We start from the raw sequence: 18,151 nt of genomic DNA on the forward strand, positions 1-18,151 counted from the left end.
GCACACCAAAACTTCCTTTAGTGTGATGGGAGCCAGGCTTGAACCGGGTCACACACATGGCATAGTAGTATAGTGTCCAAGTGAGCTATTTACCAGCCCAGAAAAATATTCTTTTTACCACAAGTTATAAAGTAGAGGTAACTGAGCACACTATAGATAGCAGTAGAGTTTTTGTAAGATTTGAACTAAATTCATAAAATTAATTCTGTCAAGTGAATTTCTGCTACACCAGGGATATTCCTTCCTTTCTTTCTTTCTTTCTTTCTTTCTTTCTTTCTTTCTTTCTTTCTTTCTTTCTTTCTTTCTTTCTTTCCCAAGCACTGTTCAGCTCTGGCTTGTGGTTGTGTGGGGAATTGAACCTGGGACTTTGGAGCCTCAGGCATGAGAGTCTGTTTGCATAACCATTATGCTATCTACCCTCCTCACCAGGGATATTTCTAATAAAAGTGAGTGTTTCTCTGTGCATGTATTGAAAGCTTGGTGAATATATAGAAATACATACTAACAATATATACTAACTACTCACCAGCCACAGAAAACTGTTCTCATGACATAAATTCCTAAGGACCCTGACTTTCTAGAAGACTTCATTGTATTTTACTAGGAGGAAAAAGTACATGTATCAGTGGTCAAGTCATACAAAAACTACATTTGAAAAGAAGTCAGTTGCATGAAGATTTAGAGTATTGAAATATAATTCCTAGCTTGCTAAAGATAGCTTTTCTAAAAGTCCAGTGTAAAATAAAGACTGAAGGCTTCACCTGTTTTTCACTGTCAATTGCCTAAAGCTATAAATAGGTGAAAAGCTCATCTTTCTCTTTTTAGCAACATAGGGTCAGATTTCAGGGGCAAAGCAAAATAATAAAATGAACATCAGGGTATTTTATAGTCAGTCAGTTACCCCCCCACACACACACACAGTCCTTTCTCTCCTCCTTTCTCCTGTGCTATCCTAGAATCCAGGATATCAGCAACAATGCCTCTGTTGAAACTTGCAGGTAGGTGTGCAAATGTGTTTGGAGAACTCTCAACTTCTATGCAACCATTCCTTTGTCAGGTCAGCTCTGATAATCATTTACTTAGGCTTCCTGGTAGCTTCAGCAATACATTTCAGGAAAGGGTAAGACTTTTCAAGACTTTTTCCTTTGTTTTAGTCTTAGGAGGGAGATAATTTTCTAAAACTGTATCATGTGGCAGCACCTTTGATAACCCAGTAGAAATCTTTGTAGGATATTTAATACCTACTTTTATAGAGTAAACAAAGACTGTATGTACTGTCACAGTACTGAGAAGGATTCTATACAGAGTCTCCAGCTGTATTTATTTATTTATTTTTTTGCCTCCAGGATTATTGCCGGGACTCGGTGCATGCACCATGAATCCACTGATCATGGAGACCATTTTTTTCCCCTTTTGTTGCTCTTGTTGTGGTTATTATTATTGTTGTTGTTGTTGTCGTTTGATAGGACAGAGAGAAATTGAGAGAGGAGGGGAAGACAGCAAGTGGGAGAGAAAGATAGACACCTGCAGACCTGCTTCACCACCAGTGAAGCGACTCCCCTGCAAGTGGGGAGCTGGAGGCTCCAACCTGGATCCTTACGCTGGTCCTTGCTCTTTGCACCACATGCTCTTAACCTGCTACACTACCGCCTGACTCCCCAGCTGTAGTTTATTAGAAAGTCGTGAACATAACATAAATATTGGTCTAGCTTATATACTCCGATGGTTCACAGTCCAAGTTTGTACATTGAGTAATTCTTGAAATCTGTTTTTAATTATAAGAACAATGCATGTTTCTTGTGGAATAAAAAGAGAAAATGCTCTGAAAACAAAATTAGCACTCAATTAGAGAACTTGGGAAATTTAAGAAAATAGCAATAAAAAATAATCAGTCACACTTTCCAAGGATGCCTTTTTTTTTTTTTTTGTGGGACAGAGAGAAACTGAGAGGGTAGGAGGATATAGAAAGAGAGAGAGAGAAAGACACCTGCAACACTGCTTCAAGACTTGTAAAGCTTCACCCCTGCAGGTGGGAACAGGGGACTTGAACCCAAGTCCTTGCATGTGGTACTGTGTGCACTCAATCAGGTGAGTCACAGCTCCCTCCTCTACCCCACAAAGAATCCGATTTTTTTTTTAATCTTTTTTTTTTTTCCTCCTCCAGGGTTATTGCTGGGCTCGGTGCCTGCACCATGAATCCACCGCTCCTGGAGGCCATTTTTTTTTTCCCCCTTTTGTTGCCCTTGTTGTAGCTTCGTTGTGGTTATTATTATTGCCCTTGTTGACGCAATTCGTTGTTGGATAGGACAGAGAGAAATAGAGAGAGGAGGGGAAGACAGAGAAGGGGAGAGAAAGATAGACACCTGCAGACCTGCTTCACCGCCTGTGAAGTGACTCCCCTGCAGGTGGGGAGCCGGGGGCTCGAACCGGGATCCTTACGCCGGTCCCTGCGCTTTGCGCCACATGCGCTTAACCCACTGTGCCACCGCCCGACCCCCAAGGATCCGATTTTTAATATGTTAGTTTTTCTCTTTTCAATCTATTGTCTATACAAATTTAAAGATTAAAAATAAGTTGTGAGGGAGTCGGGCAGTAGCGCACCGGGATAAGTGCACGTGGCACAAAACGCAAGGACCAGCGTAAGGATCTCGGTTCCAGCCCCCACCTGTAGGGAAGTGGCTTCACAAGCGCTGAAGCAGGTCTGCAGGTGTCTTTCTCTCCCCCTCTCTGTCTTCCCCTCCTCTCTCCACTCCTCTTTGTCCTATCCAACAATGACGACATTAATAGTTACAATAATAAAACAAGGGCAACAAAAATAAATAAATAAATAAATATTAAAAACATTAAAAAATTAAAAAAAAAGAAAAAAGAAGTTGTGATTACTTTATACATGCCATTTTATATCCTGGGTTTTTTTTTTGTTGGTTTGTTTTTGCTTTTCCTTAGCATAACAATAATTTCTCCCTATGGTATCTTGTACCCTTCAAAACATTTTAAGTAACTATAATGGTCTAATTATCTTACAAATCACTGAGGTTCTTAAGATGTTTTTATAAATGTAAATATACTCTGAAATAATATTGGTACCTAAAGTTTTTCACATGCTTAGTTATCATTTCAGAGGATAGGGTCTCAGAAATGACCTAAGTAGCTGTTACTAACATGTTACCAAATGAGCAGTTTACATTTACCTGTATGTAATTGGCATCTTGTGAGTGTCCCCATCCTTCTTTTTTCTCTTTTGTTGCCTTTAAAAATTTTTTTTATCATTGTTGTGGTTATTATTGTTGTTGTTATTTATGTTATTGTTGCCGGATAGGACAGAGAGAAATGGAGAAAGGAAAGGAAAACAGAGAGGGGGAGAGAAAGATAGACACCTGCAGACCTACTTCACCGCTTGTAAAGCAACCCTCCTACAGGTGGGGAGCTGGGGGGCTTGAACTGGGATCTTTAGGCGGGTCCTCGAGTTTAGCTCCATGTGCGCTCAACCCGCTGGGCTACACCCGCTGTGCTACATCCCTCCCCATCCCTCTTCCTTGGGTTTACTTTTTTGCTTTCTCTCTATCCCCTTCCTTCTTTCTCTTTCTTTCTTTCTTTCTTTCTTTCTTTCTTTCTTTCTTTCTTTCTTTCTTTCTTTCTTTCTTTCTTCTTTCTTTCTTTCTTTTTTTTTTTTTTTTTGCCTCCAGGGTTATTGCTGGGGCTCAGTGCCTGCATTGGCAAACGCTAGAAGAAGAAGTGCCTGCATTACGAATCCACTGCTCCTGGAGGTTTTTTTTTTTTCCTTTTGTTGCCCTTGTTGTTTATTTTTGTTGTTGTTATTGCTGTAACTGTTGTTGGATAGGACAGAGAGAAACCGAGAGAGGAGGGAAAGACAGAGAAAGGAGAGAAAGATAGACACTAGCAGACCTGCTTCACTGCTTATGAAACAACCTACTTGCAGCTGGGGAGCTGGGGGCTGGAAACTGTATCCTTCCTTCCTTCCTTCCTTCCTTCCTTCCTCTCTCTATTTCTTTCTGTTTTTAATAGTAGGGTTTGTTTTTTTTTAACATTCTATTTATTTGTTTATTTGGATAGAGACAGGGAGAAGTTGAGAGGGAATGGGGATATAGAGAGAACTGCAGCACTGCTTAACTGCTTGTGAAACTTCCTATCTGCAGGTGGGGGCTAGGGACTCTAACCTGGGTTCTTGCACATTGTATGATGTGCTCTCACCCAGGTGCACCACCACCTGTCCTCCTTCCATTCCTTCACATATTTTATTTATTTTGTACTAATGAGAGAGACATACAGAGATAGAAGCCAGAGCACTGCTCAGCTTTGGCTTATGGTGGTTCTGGGAATTGAAACTGGGGCCTACTAGTCTCAGTTTTCTTTTTTTTTTTTTTAAACAGTTGTCTCTAAGATTTTGTTTTTTTAATTTTTAAATTACCTTTATTTATTTATTGGATAAAGACAGCCAGAAATTGAGAGGGAAGGGAGTGATAAAGAGGGAGACAGACAGAGAGAAATCTGCAGCCCTGCCTCACCACTTACATAGCTTTCCCCCTGCCAGTGGGGACCAGGGGCTCAAACCTGGGTCATTGTTCATTGTAACATGTGTGCCCAACCAGGTGTACCACCACCCAGCCCCACCAGGTTTCTTTTAAAAGACTCTCTTAAAAAAAATAGTTATGTGAGAGATACAGAGTGATACAAACAGAGAGAGATCAGAGCACTGCTCAGCTCTGACTTATGGTGGTGCTGTGATTGAACCTGGGACCTTTGGTACCTCAGACATGAGAGTCTCTTTGCATAACCATTATGCTATCTACTCAGCCTTTAAATGACTTTTTCAAAGAGAATCTTTTAATTTTTTAAAAATATTATGAACATAAATTTATAGACATATTGAGGGGGGAAATGGAGAACTGTGTAATGACTATATTCCCAGGATTTTCTAGTGACAACAAACTGTAGTCAAATGCAAGAATGAATTTTAATAATGTGTTCCACCACACCTCTTTTTTTCATCAAACTTTTTTTTTTTTAATAGCCACCAGGGTTATCACTGAGGCTAGGTGCCTGCACAAGGAATTCACCACTTCCTACAATCACTTTTCTCCCTTTTCATTTTTCCTTTTCCTTTCCTTTACCTTTCTTTCCTCCTTTCCCCCTCCTTTCTTTTTTCCCTTCCTCCTTTTTCTACTCCTTTCTTTATTCCTTGCTTTCTTTCTACCTTCCTTCCTTCCTTTTTAAAATTGTAGATATGGCAGAGAGAAATTCAGAGGGGAGAGGGAGATAGAAAGAGAGAGAGACAGACACTTGCAGGATGCTGGGCAGTGGTGCATCTGGTTGAGCCCACATGATAAAAGGTATAAGGACACTGGTTCAAGCCCCAGTCCCCACCTGCAGGGAGAAAGCTTTGAGCAGTGAAGCAAGGCTGCAGGTGTCTTTTTTCCTTTCTATATCCCCTTTCCTTGTTAATTTCTGACTGTTTCAAGCCAATAAATAAATAAATTTCTTTTTTTTAATTTAAAAAATTATTTATTTGGGGATTAATGTTTTACATTCGACAGTAAGTACAATAGTTTGTATATAACATTTCTCAGTGTTCTGCATAACAATACAACCCCCACTAGGTCCTCTGTCATCCTTTTTGTATCTATACTCTCCCCCCACCCACCCAAGTCTTTTACTTTGGTGCAATACACCAACTCCAGTTCAGGTTCTACTTGTGTTTTCTCTTCTGATCTTGTTTTTTAACTTCTGCCTGAGAATGACATCATCCCATATTCATCCTTCTGATTCTGACTTATTTCACTTAACATGATTTCTTCAAGCTCCATCCAAGATTGGCTGAAAAAGGTGAAGTCACCATTTTTTTTACAGCTGAGTAGTATTCCATTGTGTATGTATACCACAGCTTGCTCAGCTACTCATCTGTTGTTGGATACCTGGGTTGCTTCCAGGTTTTGGCTATTACAAATTGTGATGCTATGAACATATGTATACACAGATCTTTTTGGATGGGTGTGTTGGGTTCCTTAGGCTATATCCCCAGGAGAAGAATTGCAGGATCATAGGGTAGGTCCATTTCTAGCCTTCTGAGAGTTCTCCAGACTGCTGTCCACAGGGGGTGGACCAATTTACATTCCCACCAACACTGCAGGAGGATTCCTTTGTCCCCACAACCTCTCCAGCATTTGTTGCTGCTCCCTTTTTGATGTATGACATTCTCACAGGAGTGAAGTGATATCTCATTGTTGTCTTGATTTGCATTTCTCTGACAATCAAAGACTTGGAGCATTTTTTCATGTGTTTCTCAGCCTTTTGGATCTCTTCTGTAGTGAATATTCTGTCCATGTCCTTCCCCATTTTTGGATGGGGTTATTTGTTGTCTTGTTGTTGAGTTTGGCAAGCTCTTTTTTTTTTAAGTAATAAAATATTTATTTATTTATTTTTAATTTATTTCTTTATTGGGGAATTAATGTTTTACATTCAACAGTAAATACAATAGTTTGTATATGCGTAACATTCCCCAGTTTCCCATTTAACAATACAACCCCCACTATGTCATTTATCATCCTTCATGGACCTGTATTCTCCCCACCCACCCACCCCAGAGTCTTTTACTTGGGTGCAATATGCCAATTCCATTTCAGGTTCTACTCGTGTGTTCTTTTCTGATCTTGTTTTTCAACTTTGGCCTGAAAGTGAGATCATCCTGTATTCATCCTTCTGTTTCTGACTTATTTCAATCAACATGATTTTTTCAAGGTCTATCCAATATTGGCTGAAAACAGTGAAGTCACCATTTTTTACAGCTGAGTAGTATTCCATTGTGTATATAGACCACAACTTGCTCAGCCACTCATCTGTTGTTGGACACCTGGGTTGCTTCCAGGTTTTGGCTATTACAAGTGCTGCCAAGAACATATGTGTACACAGATCTCTTTGGATGGATATGTTGGGTTCCTTAGGATATATCCCCAGGAGAGGAATTGCAGGATCATAGGGTAGGTCATTTCTAGCTTTCTGAGAGTTCTCCAGACTGTTCTCCACAGACGTTGGACCAATTGACATTCCCACCAGCAGTGTAGGAGGGTTCCTTTGACCCCATACCCTCTCCAGCATTTGCTGCTGTTAACTTTTCTGATGTATGACATTCTCACAGGAGTGAAGTGATATCTCATTGTTGTCTTGATTTGCATTTCTCTGACAATCAGAGACATGGAGCATTTTTTCATGTGTTTCTCGGCCTTTTGGATCTCTTTGGTGGTGAATATTCTGTCCATGTCCTCCCCCCATTTTTGGATGGGGTTATTTGTTGTCTTGTTGTTGAGTCTGGCAAGCTCTTTATATATGTTGGTTATTAAACTCTTGTCTGATGTATGGCATGTAAAGATCTTCTCCCATTCTGTGAGGGGTCTCTTGGTTTGAGTAGTGGTTTCTTTTGCTTTGAAGAAGCTTTTTAATTTGATGTAGTCCCATAGGTCTATACTTGGCTTAGTCTTCTTTGTAATTGGATTCATTTCATTGAAGATGTCTTTAAAATTTATGCGGAAAAGAGTTCTGCCAATATTTTCTTCTAAGTATTTGATAGTTTGTGGTCTAACATCCAAGTCCTTGATCCACTTGGAATTTACTTTTGTATTTGGTGAAATACAGTGGTTCAGTTTCATTCTTCTGCATGTTTCAACCCATTGTTTCCAACACCATTTGTTGAAGAGACTCTGGTTTCCCCATTGAATAGTCTGGGCCCCTTTGTCAAAGATTAGATGTCCATAGGTGTGGGGGCTCACTTCTGGGCTCTCAATTCTATTCCACTGGTCAGTGTGTCTATTCATGTTCCAGTACCAAGCAGTTTTGATAACAATGGCCCTATAATACAATTTGAGATCTGGGAGTGTGATGCCTCCAGTTCTGTTCTTTTTTCTCAGGATTGTTCTGGCAATTCTAGGTCTTTTCTGGTTCCAGATAAACATTTGTAGAATTTGTTATATTCTCCTAAAAAATGTGCTTGGGATCTTGATGGGGATAGCATTAAATTTGTAGATGGCTCTGGGTAGTATATTCATTTTGATGATGTTAATTCTTCCAACCCATGAACATGGAATATCTTTCCACTTCTTTGTGTCTTTTTCAATTTCCTAGAGTAGTGACTCATAATTTTCAGTATACAAGTCTTTCACTTCCTTCGTTAGATTTACTCCTAGATATTTTATTGTTTTTGCTGCTAGAGTAAAAGGAATTGATTTCTGGATTTCAATTTCTTCTAGCTTAGTGTTTGCATAGAGGAATGCCTCTGACTTTTGAATGTTAATTTTGTAGCCTGACACCTTACTGTATTGCCTGATGATTTCCAAAATCTTCTTGCTGGATTCCTTAGGTTATTCTGTGTATACTATCATGTCATCTGCAAATAGGGAGAGTTTGACTTCTCTTCCAATCTGGATGCCTTTAATTCCTTGCTCCTGCCTGATTGCTATGGCAAGAACTTCCAACACTGTGTTGAATAGTAATGGTGATAGTGGGCAGCCCTGTCTAGTACCTGATCTGAGGGGAAATGCTTCCAGTTTTTCACCATTGAGTATGATGTTGGCTGTAGGTCTGCTACATATAGACTCCACTATCTTCAGGAATTTTCCATCTATTCCCATTTTTTGTAGTGTTTTAATCATAAAGGGATGTTGTATTTTGTCAAAGGCTTTGTCTGCATCTATTGATATGACCATGTGGTTTTTGGTCTTGCTTTTGTTGATGTGGTGGATCACATTGATTGATTTACGTATATGAAACCAACCTTTCATGCCTGGGATAAACCCCACTTGGTCGTGATGAACATACATTCTTTTACCTGGTGTCACAAAAGCCTAGTGAATAAAGTTTGGTAGCTGTAGTATTACTTTACATAACAGAAAGCTGAGACAGCAGATAGCAAAAGGGTTGACTACATTTACTTTAGTTGGAACTAAAAATATGGCCTTTTGAAGACCTATGCAGATGTCAGTGGGGCAGAGGTGAAGGAATCTTCTTTCCGTTTTTTTTCTTTTTATAATATTTATTTATTTATTTTCCCTTTTGTTGCCCTTGTTTGTTTGTTTGTTTGTTTATTCATGAGAAAGATAGGAGGAGAGAAAGAACCAGCCATCACTCTGGTACACGTGTTGCTGAGGATCGAACTTGGGACCTCATGGTTCAGAATCCAATGTTTTATTCACTGCGCCACCTCCCGGATCACACCCCCTTGTGGTTTGTTGTTGTTGTTGTTATTGTTGTTGTTATTAATGTCGTCATTGTTAGATAGGACAGAGAGTAATGGAGAGAGGAAGGGGAAACAGAGGAGGAGAGAAAGATATACACCTGCAGACCTGCTTCACCGCCTATGAAGCGAATCCCCTGCAGGTGGGGAGCCGAGATCCTTACACCAGTCCTTGCGCTTTGCGCCACCTGCGCTACCACTGACTTCTTTTTGATTTTATTTTTCTGCCTTCAAGGTTTTCACTGGGGTGTGGTCCTGGCACTTCAATTCCAATGCTCCTGGAGGCTTTTCTTTTTTCTTTCCTCCCCATTTTATTAGATAGGACAGATAGAAATTGAGAAGGGAGGGGAGATAGGGAGAGAGGATAGACGTCTGCAGATCTGCTTCACCGCATGTGACACTTCACCCCTATCCGTGGGGAGTTGGGAGCTTGAACCCAGATCTGCTTGCACTTATTATGTGAGCTTAACTGGGTGCACTACCTGGCTTTCCAGGAGGTATTCTTTCTGCATGCACTTTGCTCTGCCATCACGTAGAGGATGTCTGTATCTTCCACGATGCTCCAAATAGCTAGTTTTTTTTTTTTTTTGCCATTCTCATTATTTGTACCTGCCTTTTTAAAAAAATATCAACAGATTTTTTTATAGTATTAAGTATAATGACTATACACATGAAAATAATGAGTATGTGAGAAATACAGCAAAACTTAGCAGAAAATGGATACTTAATGGCCATAACCACCCTACATGATGAAACTGGTTCTTAAGTATCCTGAGGAGCTTGGATTATTTACTGCCTAGTTGTTTTCCCCGCCTCACATTTAGAGAACTTGAAAATGAAGGCATATAAGAGTAAAACTTGCTTTTACAAAGTCATTCATTCATTATAGAAGACCACATGCCCCAAAAGAGAATCACCACCACCTCCAACTTATTGCCAAGTTAGGAACTGAGGAAAAGAAATGAGGCTGTGATTTATGAAAGGAAACACAGTCTCTGTCTCAGAAGAAAGAAGATCCTAAACTACACAATTACTTCTCAGAACTACGTAGATCACTTGTTCTTTTTGGTAAGAAAATCTCCAATATCCATCAACTGTATCCACACCTTCAAAACCATCATAAATATGTCACTGACTTAATGGAAAGAATGCTGGTCTGGGAGTTGGCGCAGTGATAGGGCTTTGGACTCTCAAGCATGAGGTCCCAAGTTTAATCCCTGGCAGCACATGTTCCAGAGTGAAGTCTGGTTCTTTCTCTCTCTTCCTATCTTTTTCATAAATAAATAAATAAAAATCTTAAAAAAAAAAAAAAAAAGAATAATGCTGTTGCATGGTTTCCATGAAACCAAATTTAGTCCTACTTGAAACAAGTAGGCTGGTATAGACCCAGTTCCATCTTTAAAGCCCTCCTGAGGGCAGGGGTAGACAGCATAATGGTTATGCAAACAGACTCTCATGCCTGAGGCTCCAAAGTCCCAGGTTCAATATCATGCACCACCATAAGCCAGAGCTTAGCAGTGCTCTGGTTAAAAATAATAATAATAATAATAATATTTTTAAAAGCCCTCCTGAAACGTACAGTAAGAGGGCCAGGTGGTGGTGCACCTGGTTGAGTGCACATTACAGCGTGCAAGGACCCGGGTTTGAGCCCTCAGTCCCCACCTGCAGGGAGAAGCTTCACAAGCAATAAAGCAGGGCTGCAGATGTCTCTCTGTCTCTCTTCTTCTCTATCTCTCCCTTCCCTCTTGATTTCTGGCTGTCTCAAATAATTAAAGATAATAAAAAAATTAAAAAAGAAAAGGGCAGTAAGAATCTGACATCATGAGAATAGATTTTCAAATGACCCATACAGAAACCCAGTAAGGAGAGAGCACACACTAAACTCCACCGTATTTCTGGGACACAGTTTGAAGACAGAGATCATACACCCAGGAGCATTCCTTAGCACAGCGCCTTACATGTAGTGAAAACTAACAAATGACTTTCTGAAAAAGGTCTTGAATTCTATTGCCCAAAACCTCTTTTTAGAACTTGATGAAGCAATGCGTAACTTTGCTGAAAAAGTGTTTGCCTCTGAAGTCAGAGACGAAGGAGGTCGTCATGAGATTTCCCCTTTTGATGTGGATGACATTTGTCCAATTTCTCATCATGAGATGCAAGAACACATGTTCCACCTGGAAGCACTGTCCATTACCACAGAAGGCAGGAGGTAAGTGTATAAGGGGGGTGCTTCAAACACTGAGATACAAGGAGGCAAAAATGTCCAGATGGATGGTTCAGACAGTCTTTTTTTTTAAAACTATATTTATTTATTTATTTATTGGACAGAGACAGGCAGAAATCTAGAGGGAAGGGGAAGATAGAAAGGGTGAGAGATAGAGAGACACCTACAGCACTACTTTACCATTTGTGAAGCTTTCCCCCTGCAGGTGGGGACTGGGAGCTCAAACCCTGGTCCTTGCGCACTGTAACCTGTGTGCTCAATCAGGTGTGCCACCAATCAGCCCCCAGACAGTCTTGATGATGATTTAACTAATAGGAAGAAATTTGCCAGAGTTAATAATTCTGTTAACTCCCTGCCCTGCCTCCATCCCCATCCACACTGTATATACTAGGGCAAGATAATAATAACTTAATAAATAAGGAAACAATTTTTTTTTTGCCTCTGGGGTTATTGTAAGGGCTCAGTGCCTGCACTACTATATGAATCCACTGCTCCAGGTGGCCGTATTTTTTCCCATTATTGTTGTTGTTGCTGCTGCTGTTGTTGGATAGGACACAGAGAAATTGAGAGAGGAGGAAGAGATAGAGAGGATGAGAGAAAGATAGACACCTGCAGACCTGCTTCACCACTTGTGAAGCCACCCACCCCCACCTCCACAGGTGGGGGCCAGGCGCTTGAACCAGCCCCCCAAAACAATGGATTTCTTTTCTACTCTCATCCACCTCTTCCTTTATATTAAAACCTCCTATCTACCCAAGCAATAGAAAGACTTGCTGTGCAAGTGATTCAAGGGGCTAATGGCTCCTAGGGACATACTCAACTTAGGTCTAGAAATTGGAACTTTGGAGCCTCATCTTTAGAGGCTGGGAAAGCAGCTAAGGAGAAGAATTCATACTTTGCCTGCATGAGGCCCTGGGTTTGATGCTTGCCACCACATACAAATAGCAAAGACAAATACAAACAGAACATTATAAATGACAGAGCAATGCTCTGTTTTCTCTGCGCTTCTGTCTCTCTCTCTTTGTCATGTGCTCAAATACACAATACATTCCTCAAAAAAAAAAAAAAAAAAAGTCTCCTTATTGGTTAACCTTAACTGTACTATGCCTGATCTCCACTACAACCAATTTGACCTCCTATAGGTCTCAGGGATACAGCCCACCCTCCCTCTTCCCTTCCCTTCTTTCCTTTAAAGTTTTTTTTTTTTAATTATATCTATTTTCTAGAGAAAGCCAGATATTGAAAGGGAAGGGGGAGATAGAGAGGAAAAGAAAAAGATTAACACCTGAGGACTTGCTTCACCACTTCTGAAGCTTGCCCCCTGAAGATAGAAACTGGGGACTTGAACACTAGTCCTTGTACATTGTAACATGTACATTCAACCAGATGCACCACCACCCAGCCTCCAGTCCTCCATGTTCTGCTCATCCTGGGCCTATGGGGCATACTTACTGCTAGATACCACTCCACAAAATCTGTTTATTTATTTTTTTTAACTTGAACTACTGTAGTACTCTATGTCACCATTAGTTACTATGTAGTTATGAAGCCTATATTAACCTTTTACCTGGAAACTTTTCCTCATCACAGTCCCCCATTCCATCAGCTTCATGAAAGGCAGTCATTCTTATCTCTTTATCTTGGCTTTATGCCTTCAAGGAAAGAACAACAACCTACCTTCTCTAATATCCTCCAAAAGACATAGCTAGTTCAAAGTAGAAATTCTACAAATACTTGTTTATTTGAGGAAGTGAAATATAACCCCCAGGGGCTTTGCTAGGCATTTTGTATACATTAAATGGCATAGAAATCCTGTAAAATAAGCATTTTTAAACTTTTTTTTTTTTCAGTTGAGGAGGTAGGAGCTCACAGAGCTTAAGGAACATGCACAAAATGACACAAGTAATAGTTGACATAGCCTGTGCTTACTGGAGTAACTAAACTTTATTCTTCTAGGAGTAGACAGCTTGTCCAGAGCAATGCCACACTCAGAGACTTCTAGTATGCTCCCTATGGCTCTCTGTTATAAAGCATGATAGGATCCCTTTTTCCTGACACCTGCCCTATATTTTAATTTTTATGTTTTGTTTTTAAAATGGAAATAAATATATAGTAAACATCAATTTTCCACAGTAAAACTCCCAAATAAAGATAAAGTTAAAATCTCTCTCTTTTTAAAATTCAAATTCAGGAAAAAACGTTTCCTTGGACGGAAGACTGTAAATTTATCTGTTCCACAAAATGAAACATCTACCAAACTATCCTACATCGAAGAATATATTTCCTCCTCTCCAGCCTATAAGAAAGTGCCTGACTTTCAGAGAGTACAGATCACTGGTGATTATGCCTCTGGGGTGAGTTTCTCCCATCCAAGTACTAACCAGGCCTGACCCTGCTTAGCTTCTGAGATCAGACATAGTTTCTCTGTGTCTTTTGTAGATAGCTGTTAGAGAGTAATTTAGTTGTTTTAATTTCTTACATTCCTCCCTTCCTTTTGGGGAAGGTGCAATTTCATTTGTCCTTTGTTATATGTCATTATCACACTTCAATACCAATGCAATATGTTCTAAATTTCTGTTTTAAACAACTTTATCATCCCACACAATTTCTCTCCCATTATCTTATTTCCTGATACATGGAGAATATGAAGTGTGTATGTTACAGAAGATAGTGGATGGATTTTGACAAGACAACCAAAGAGAGCAGCGTATAGACTAACCTTACTAATGACACCATAAAATGAGAAAGGGAAACTCAGGGAGGCATAGACCACTTTTAGAGGCAAGCCTAGATCATAGAGTGGTTCAGGTAGCATAAACCAGTTAAAGAAAATATACAGAGAAAAGAACAGGAGAAGGAAAAAAGTGGAGAGACAAGAAAAAAAAAAAGATGAGAGAGTAGTTAGACAATTCTAGTGCAGGCTATTCTTTTTATTCTGATGATCCTCTCCAATTTCACTGCAGGTGCTTATGCAGTAGATTACTGCTTGGAACCAACTCTGGCATGCCTGCCACATGGATAGTAAACTCGTGTCACAAATAACTTGACCTGCTTGTTCTGTCCAGAACAGCTGGTCAATTAATAAATCTCTGCCACACATGCATGCAGAATCAGCATCATACTAGTGAACCCACTGTTCAGCCATCCATCTATGCTCTAAATATAGTTTTAATGGCCAGTCCTGAGCCCCCTTCTCATGTAACAGAACCACTGGTAGTTAGTCTTAAGATAAGCAGAAGTGACAGAGCAATGAATCTATTAACTATTATAAATAGACTATTCTGTTTATTCGTTATCTGTACAATAATATGAGTGCTCTTTAAGTGGCAGGGATTTTAGGTGCTACATAACTTAAATGAAAAGTTTAGTAGTGACATAGAAAACAAAGTTTATAGAATCCAGAGGTTTTTTTTTTAAGCATAAAAAAAGAAGGAAAGATTAGTTGAAAAAAATTTACAGAGAAATTTGAAACTTGGCAAAAATGAAAACATGGGGGGAGTCGGGCAGTAGCGTAGCGGGTTAAGCACATATGGCACAAAATGCAAAGACTGTTGTAAGGATCCCAGTTCGAGCCCCCGGCTCCCCACCTGCAGGGGAATCACTTCACAAGTGGTGAAGCAGGTCTGCAGGTGTCTGTCTTTCTCTCCTTCTTTCTGTCTTCCCCTCTTCTTTCCATTTCTCTCTGTCCTATCCAACAACAATGACATAAATAACAATAATAATAACTACAACAATAAAACAACAAGGGCAACAAAAGGGAATAAATAAATAAATACTAAAAAAAAAAAAAGAGAAATGAAAACATGGAGCCAGTCAGTGGGACACCCAAGAAGATAAAGGAGGAGGAGGAGGTGGGAGGGTAGACAAGCTTTATAGAAGTCAGGAAGTAGTAGTTCCTCCTACGAGAACTGGAAAGATTTGAAGCCTTACCTTGGAGTCTTTGAAGTCTTTACTTTGTAGCACCACCCATGCTGCTACACCTGTTGGCTGAAGTGACTGAGCTGTTAAACAGCACTTTACCTAGCAATAGTCTATATTGAAGCAGTCTTCATGCTGGTAATTGATTGGAGCGAGGAAAGGGGAATCAGGACTAAATTCTCAAGGACAAAGATTCTATTTATGCTAAGCTCTGTGTGCCAAGTACTGAGGATGTGAAAAATGAATAAGACCCTGTTTTTGTTTTGAAGAGCTATTAGGCTGGATGGTAACCCCATTTGGTAGGGAAAAATGCTATTGGAAGCAGACCCCTGGAGCTAGCACCTGAGCTGAACATTCTTAGCTAGTGTCAGTAGATCTTTTCTATTTTATTTTTTTATTATTTTAAAATATTTATTCATTAATGAGAGAGAGAGAGAGAAGAGGAGGAGGAGGAAGAAAAGAGAGAGAACCAGAGCATTACCGTGGAACATGCAATGCCAGAGACTGAATTTGGGACTTCACGTGTGAAAGTCCAAGGCTTTAGCAACTGTACCACCTCCAAGAACACAACAGATCTTTTAACATAGATCAGCTGGGGCCAAGGAGATAACTCAGTGGTTATGTAAAAGACTTTGATGCCTCAGATTCTGAGGTCCCAGGTTCAATCCAACAGCAATAACATAAGCCAACATAAGCCAACAGCAATAACAACAATATATCAACTGGCTAAGACTAACATCTGGACTTTAAACAATGGAGGGCAAGCTTAAGATCTCAGAAAGCCTTCAGGCTTTGATTAGCATTTAATGATTTCTAGTCACAACTGCTTGGCTCTGCCAGACCGTCTGGTAGTCAGCAGTATGAGGCAGAAGCAATAAACCAGTTTAGGAAATTTCTAGCATTTCTAATAAAATTTTACTTTATAAACTATTTTTGGGGATTTGGGTGGTAGCGCAGCAGTTTAAGAGCAGGTGGCGCAAAGCACAAGGACCAGTGTATAAGGATCCCGGTTCGAGCCCCAGGCACCCCACCTGCAGGGAAGTCGCTTCACAGGCAGTGAAGCAGGTCTGCAGGTATCTTTCTCTCCCCCTTTCTGTCTTCACTTCCTCTTTCCATTTCTCTCTGTCCTATCTAACAATGACGACATCAATCACAACAACAACAATAAAATAACAAGGGCAACAAATGGGAATAAATCAATAAAATAAATATTTTAAAAAAAGAAAGAAGCTATTTTTATCCATAGCATTCTCATTGAAACTTTTCAAAATAGGGGAGTCAGGCAGTAGCGCACATGGCGCAAAGCGCAAGGACCAGCATAAGGATCCCAGTTTGAGCCCCTGGCTCCCCACCTGCAGGGGAGTTGCTTCACAGGCAGGGAAGCAGGTGTGCAGGAGTCTCTCTTTCTCTCCCCCTGTTTTCCCCTCCTCTCTCCATTTCTTTCTGTCCTATCCAACAATGATGACATCAATAACAACAATGATAACAACTACAACAACAATAAAAACCAAGGGCAAGAAAAGGGAAATATACATATATGAAAGAAACTGTTCAAAAGAATGACTTCTCACAGGATGATGCTCTGATCCATCCATAGCTAAGCAAAGTAGTAGATGCTAGGGGATGGAGAGGTTTGACAGATATGTTTCAAATCCTTCATGCCCCAATACTATATTTCCTTTACTGACCAGAAAGTGCCTTGAACTCTCACAGTTAGCATTTCATTGTCCTTTAGTTGAGATACTGTCTGCATAAGACCATTCATTTGCACCAAAGTAAAAGACTCTGGGTTGGGGAGGAGGGTTCAGGTCCTGGAACATGATAGCAGAGGAGAACCTAACGGAAGTTGAATTGTTATGTGGAAAACTGGGAAATGTTACACATGTACAAACTATTGTATTTTATCATCAACTGCAAGCCACTAACCCCCAATAAATAAATAAATAAATAAATACCATTTATAGTGTTCATCTACTACCTGGAATGAAGGATTTTCCACATTAGAATGAAATCTTTCAGTCATATTTGCTAGTTAGTCACTGCTATTTAGCCAAAAACACACACCAAGCTGTATGGAATATAAGGAAAGATTCATACAATGGATAAGTTGATAGAAATGATAGACCTAAAGGCTGGGCAGTAAAGTGCCTGGTTGAGTATACCATGTGCAGGAAGGAAGCTTCATAATCGATGAAGCAGTGCTGCAGTTTCCTGTCTCCCACTCCCTCTCTATCCCTTTTCCCTTCTCTCCCCTTTCCCTATCCATTTTGCTCTGCCTTTTCAAGTGAAATTTAATAAATAAATAAATAAGTGAAAGGGTTGAAAATTTTCAGAATCTGCTCCTGGCAGGAGATAAGCTGAGACAAGTAGGGAGCCAGCCTGAGGGGACAGGGGTGGGCAGGCCAGGCTTCTTGTGGGCTGCAACTCCCTGAGAGCTGGGAGGTGCCAAAGACAAATTTTACCCACTTCTCAACTTCTCACAGGAACAACACTGATACCTTGAAATCTTCTTGACAGGTTATGGTGGAAGATTTTGAAATAGTTTGCAAAGGTCTGTATCGGGCCTTATGTATACGGGAGAAATATATGCAGAAGTCTTTTCAGAGATTTCCTAATACTCCTTCCAAGTACTTGCGGAACATTGAGGGTGAGGCGTGGGTAGCAAATGAGAGCTTCTATCCAGGTAATTTTCTTACATAACGAATGGAATATAGCTTGAGATTTAATGGGTATATGTTAAATATTTCCCTAGGTTTTAAGTAATCCAG

General features: G+C 40.0%; 1 protein-coding gene across 3 annotated transcripts in view; it reads left to right on the forward strand.

Annotated features, from left to right (window-relative positions):
• The first annotated feature begins 821 nt into the window (after positions 1-821).
• Positions 822-18,151, forward strand: part of AMPD1 (adenosine monophosphate deaminase 1) — a 43,059-nt gene continuing 25,729 nt past the window's right edge. Inside the window, exons 1-5 of one of the 3 annotated variants that reach the window (XM_060201835.1) lie at positions 868-998; positions 10,131-10,309; positions 11,270-11,450; positions 13,657-13,819; positions 17,901-18,066. In XM_060201835.1, coding sequence (XP_060057818.1) covers positions 11,284-11,450; positions 13,657-13,819; positions 17,901-18,066 — 496 coding nt within the window. In that variant the 5' untranslated portion in view covers positions 868-998; positions 10,131-10,309; positions 11,270-11,283. Of the gene's footprint in view, positions 999-10,130; positions 10,310-11,269; positions 11,451-13,656; positions 13,820-17,900; positions 18,067-18,151 lie in introns of all 3 variants that reach the window. The other 2 variants (XM_007535592.3, XM_060201836.1) reach the window with 2 other exon arrangements.

The sequence above is a fragment of the Erinaceus europaeus genome, chromosome 11 (assembly GCF_950295315.1).
Source record: "Erinaceus europaeus chromosome 11, mEriEur2.1, whole genome shotgun sequence".
Lineage (NCBI taxonomy): Eukaryota > Metazoa > Chordata > Mammalia > Eulipotyphla > Erinaceidae > Erinaceus > Erinaceus europaeus.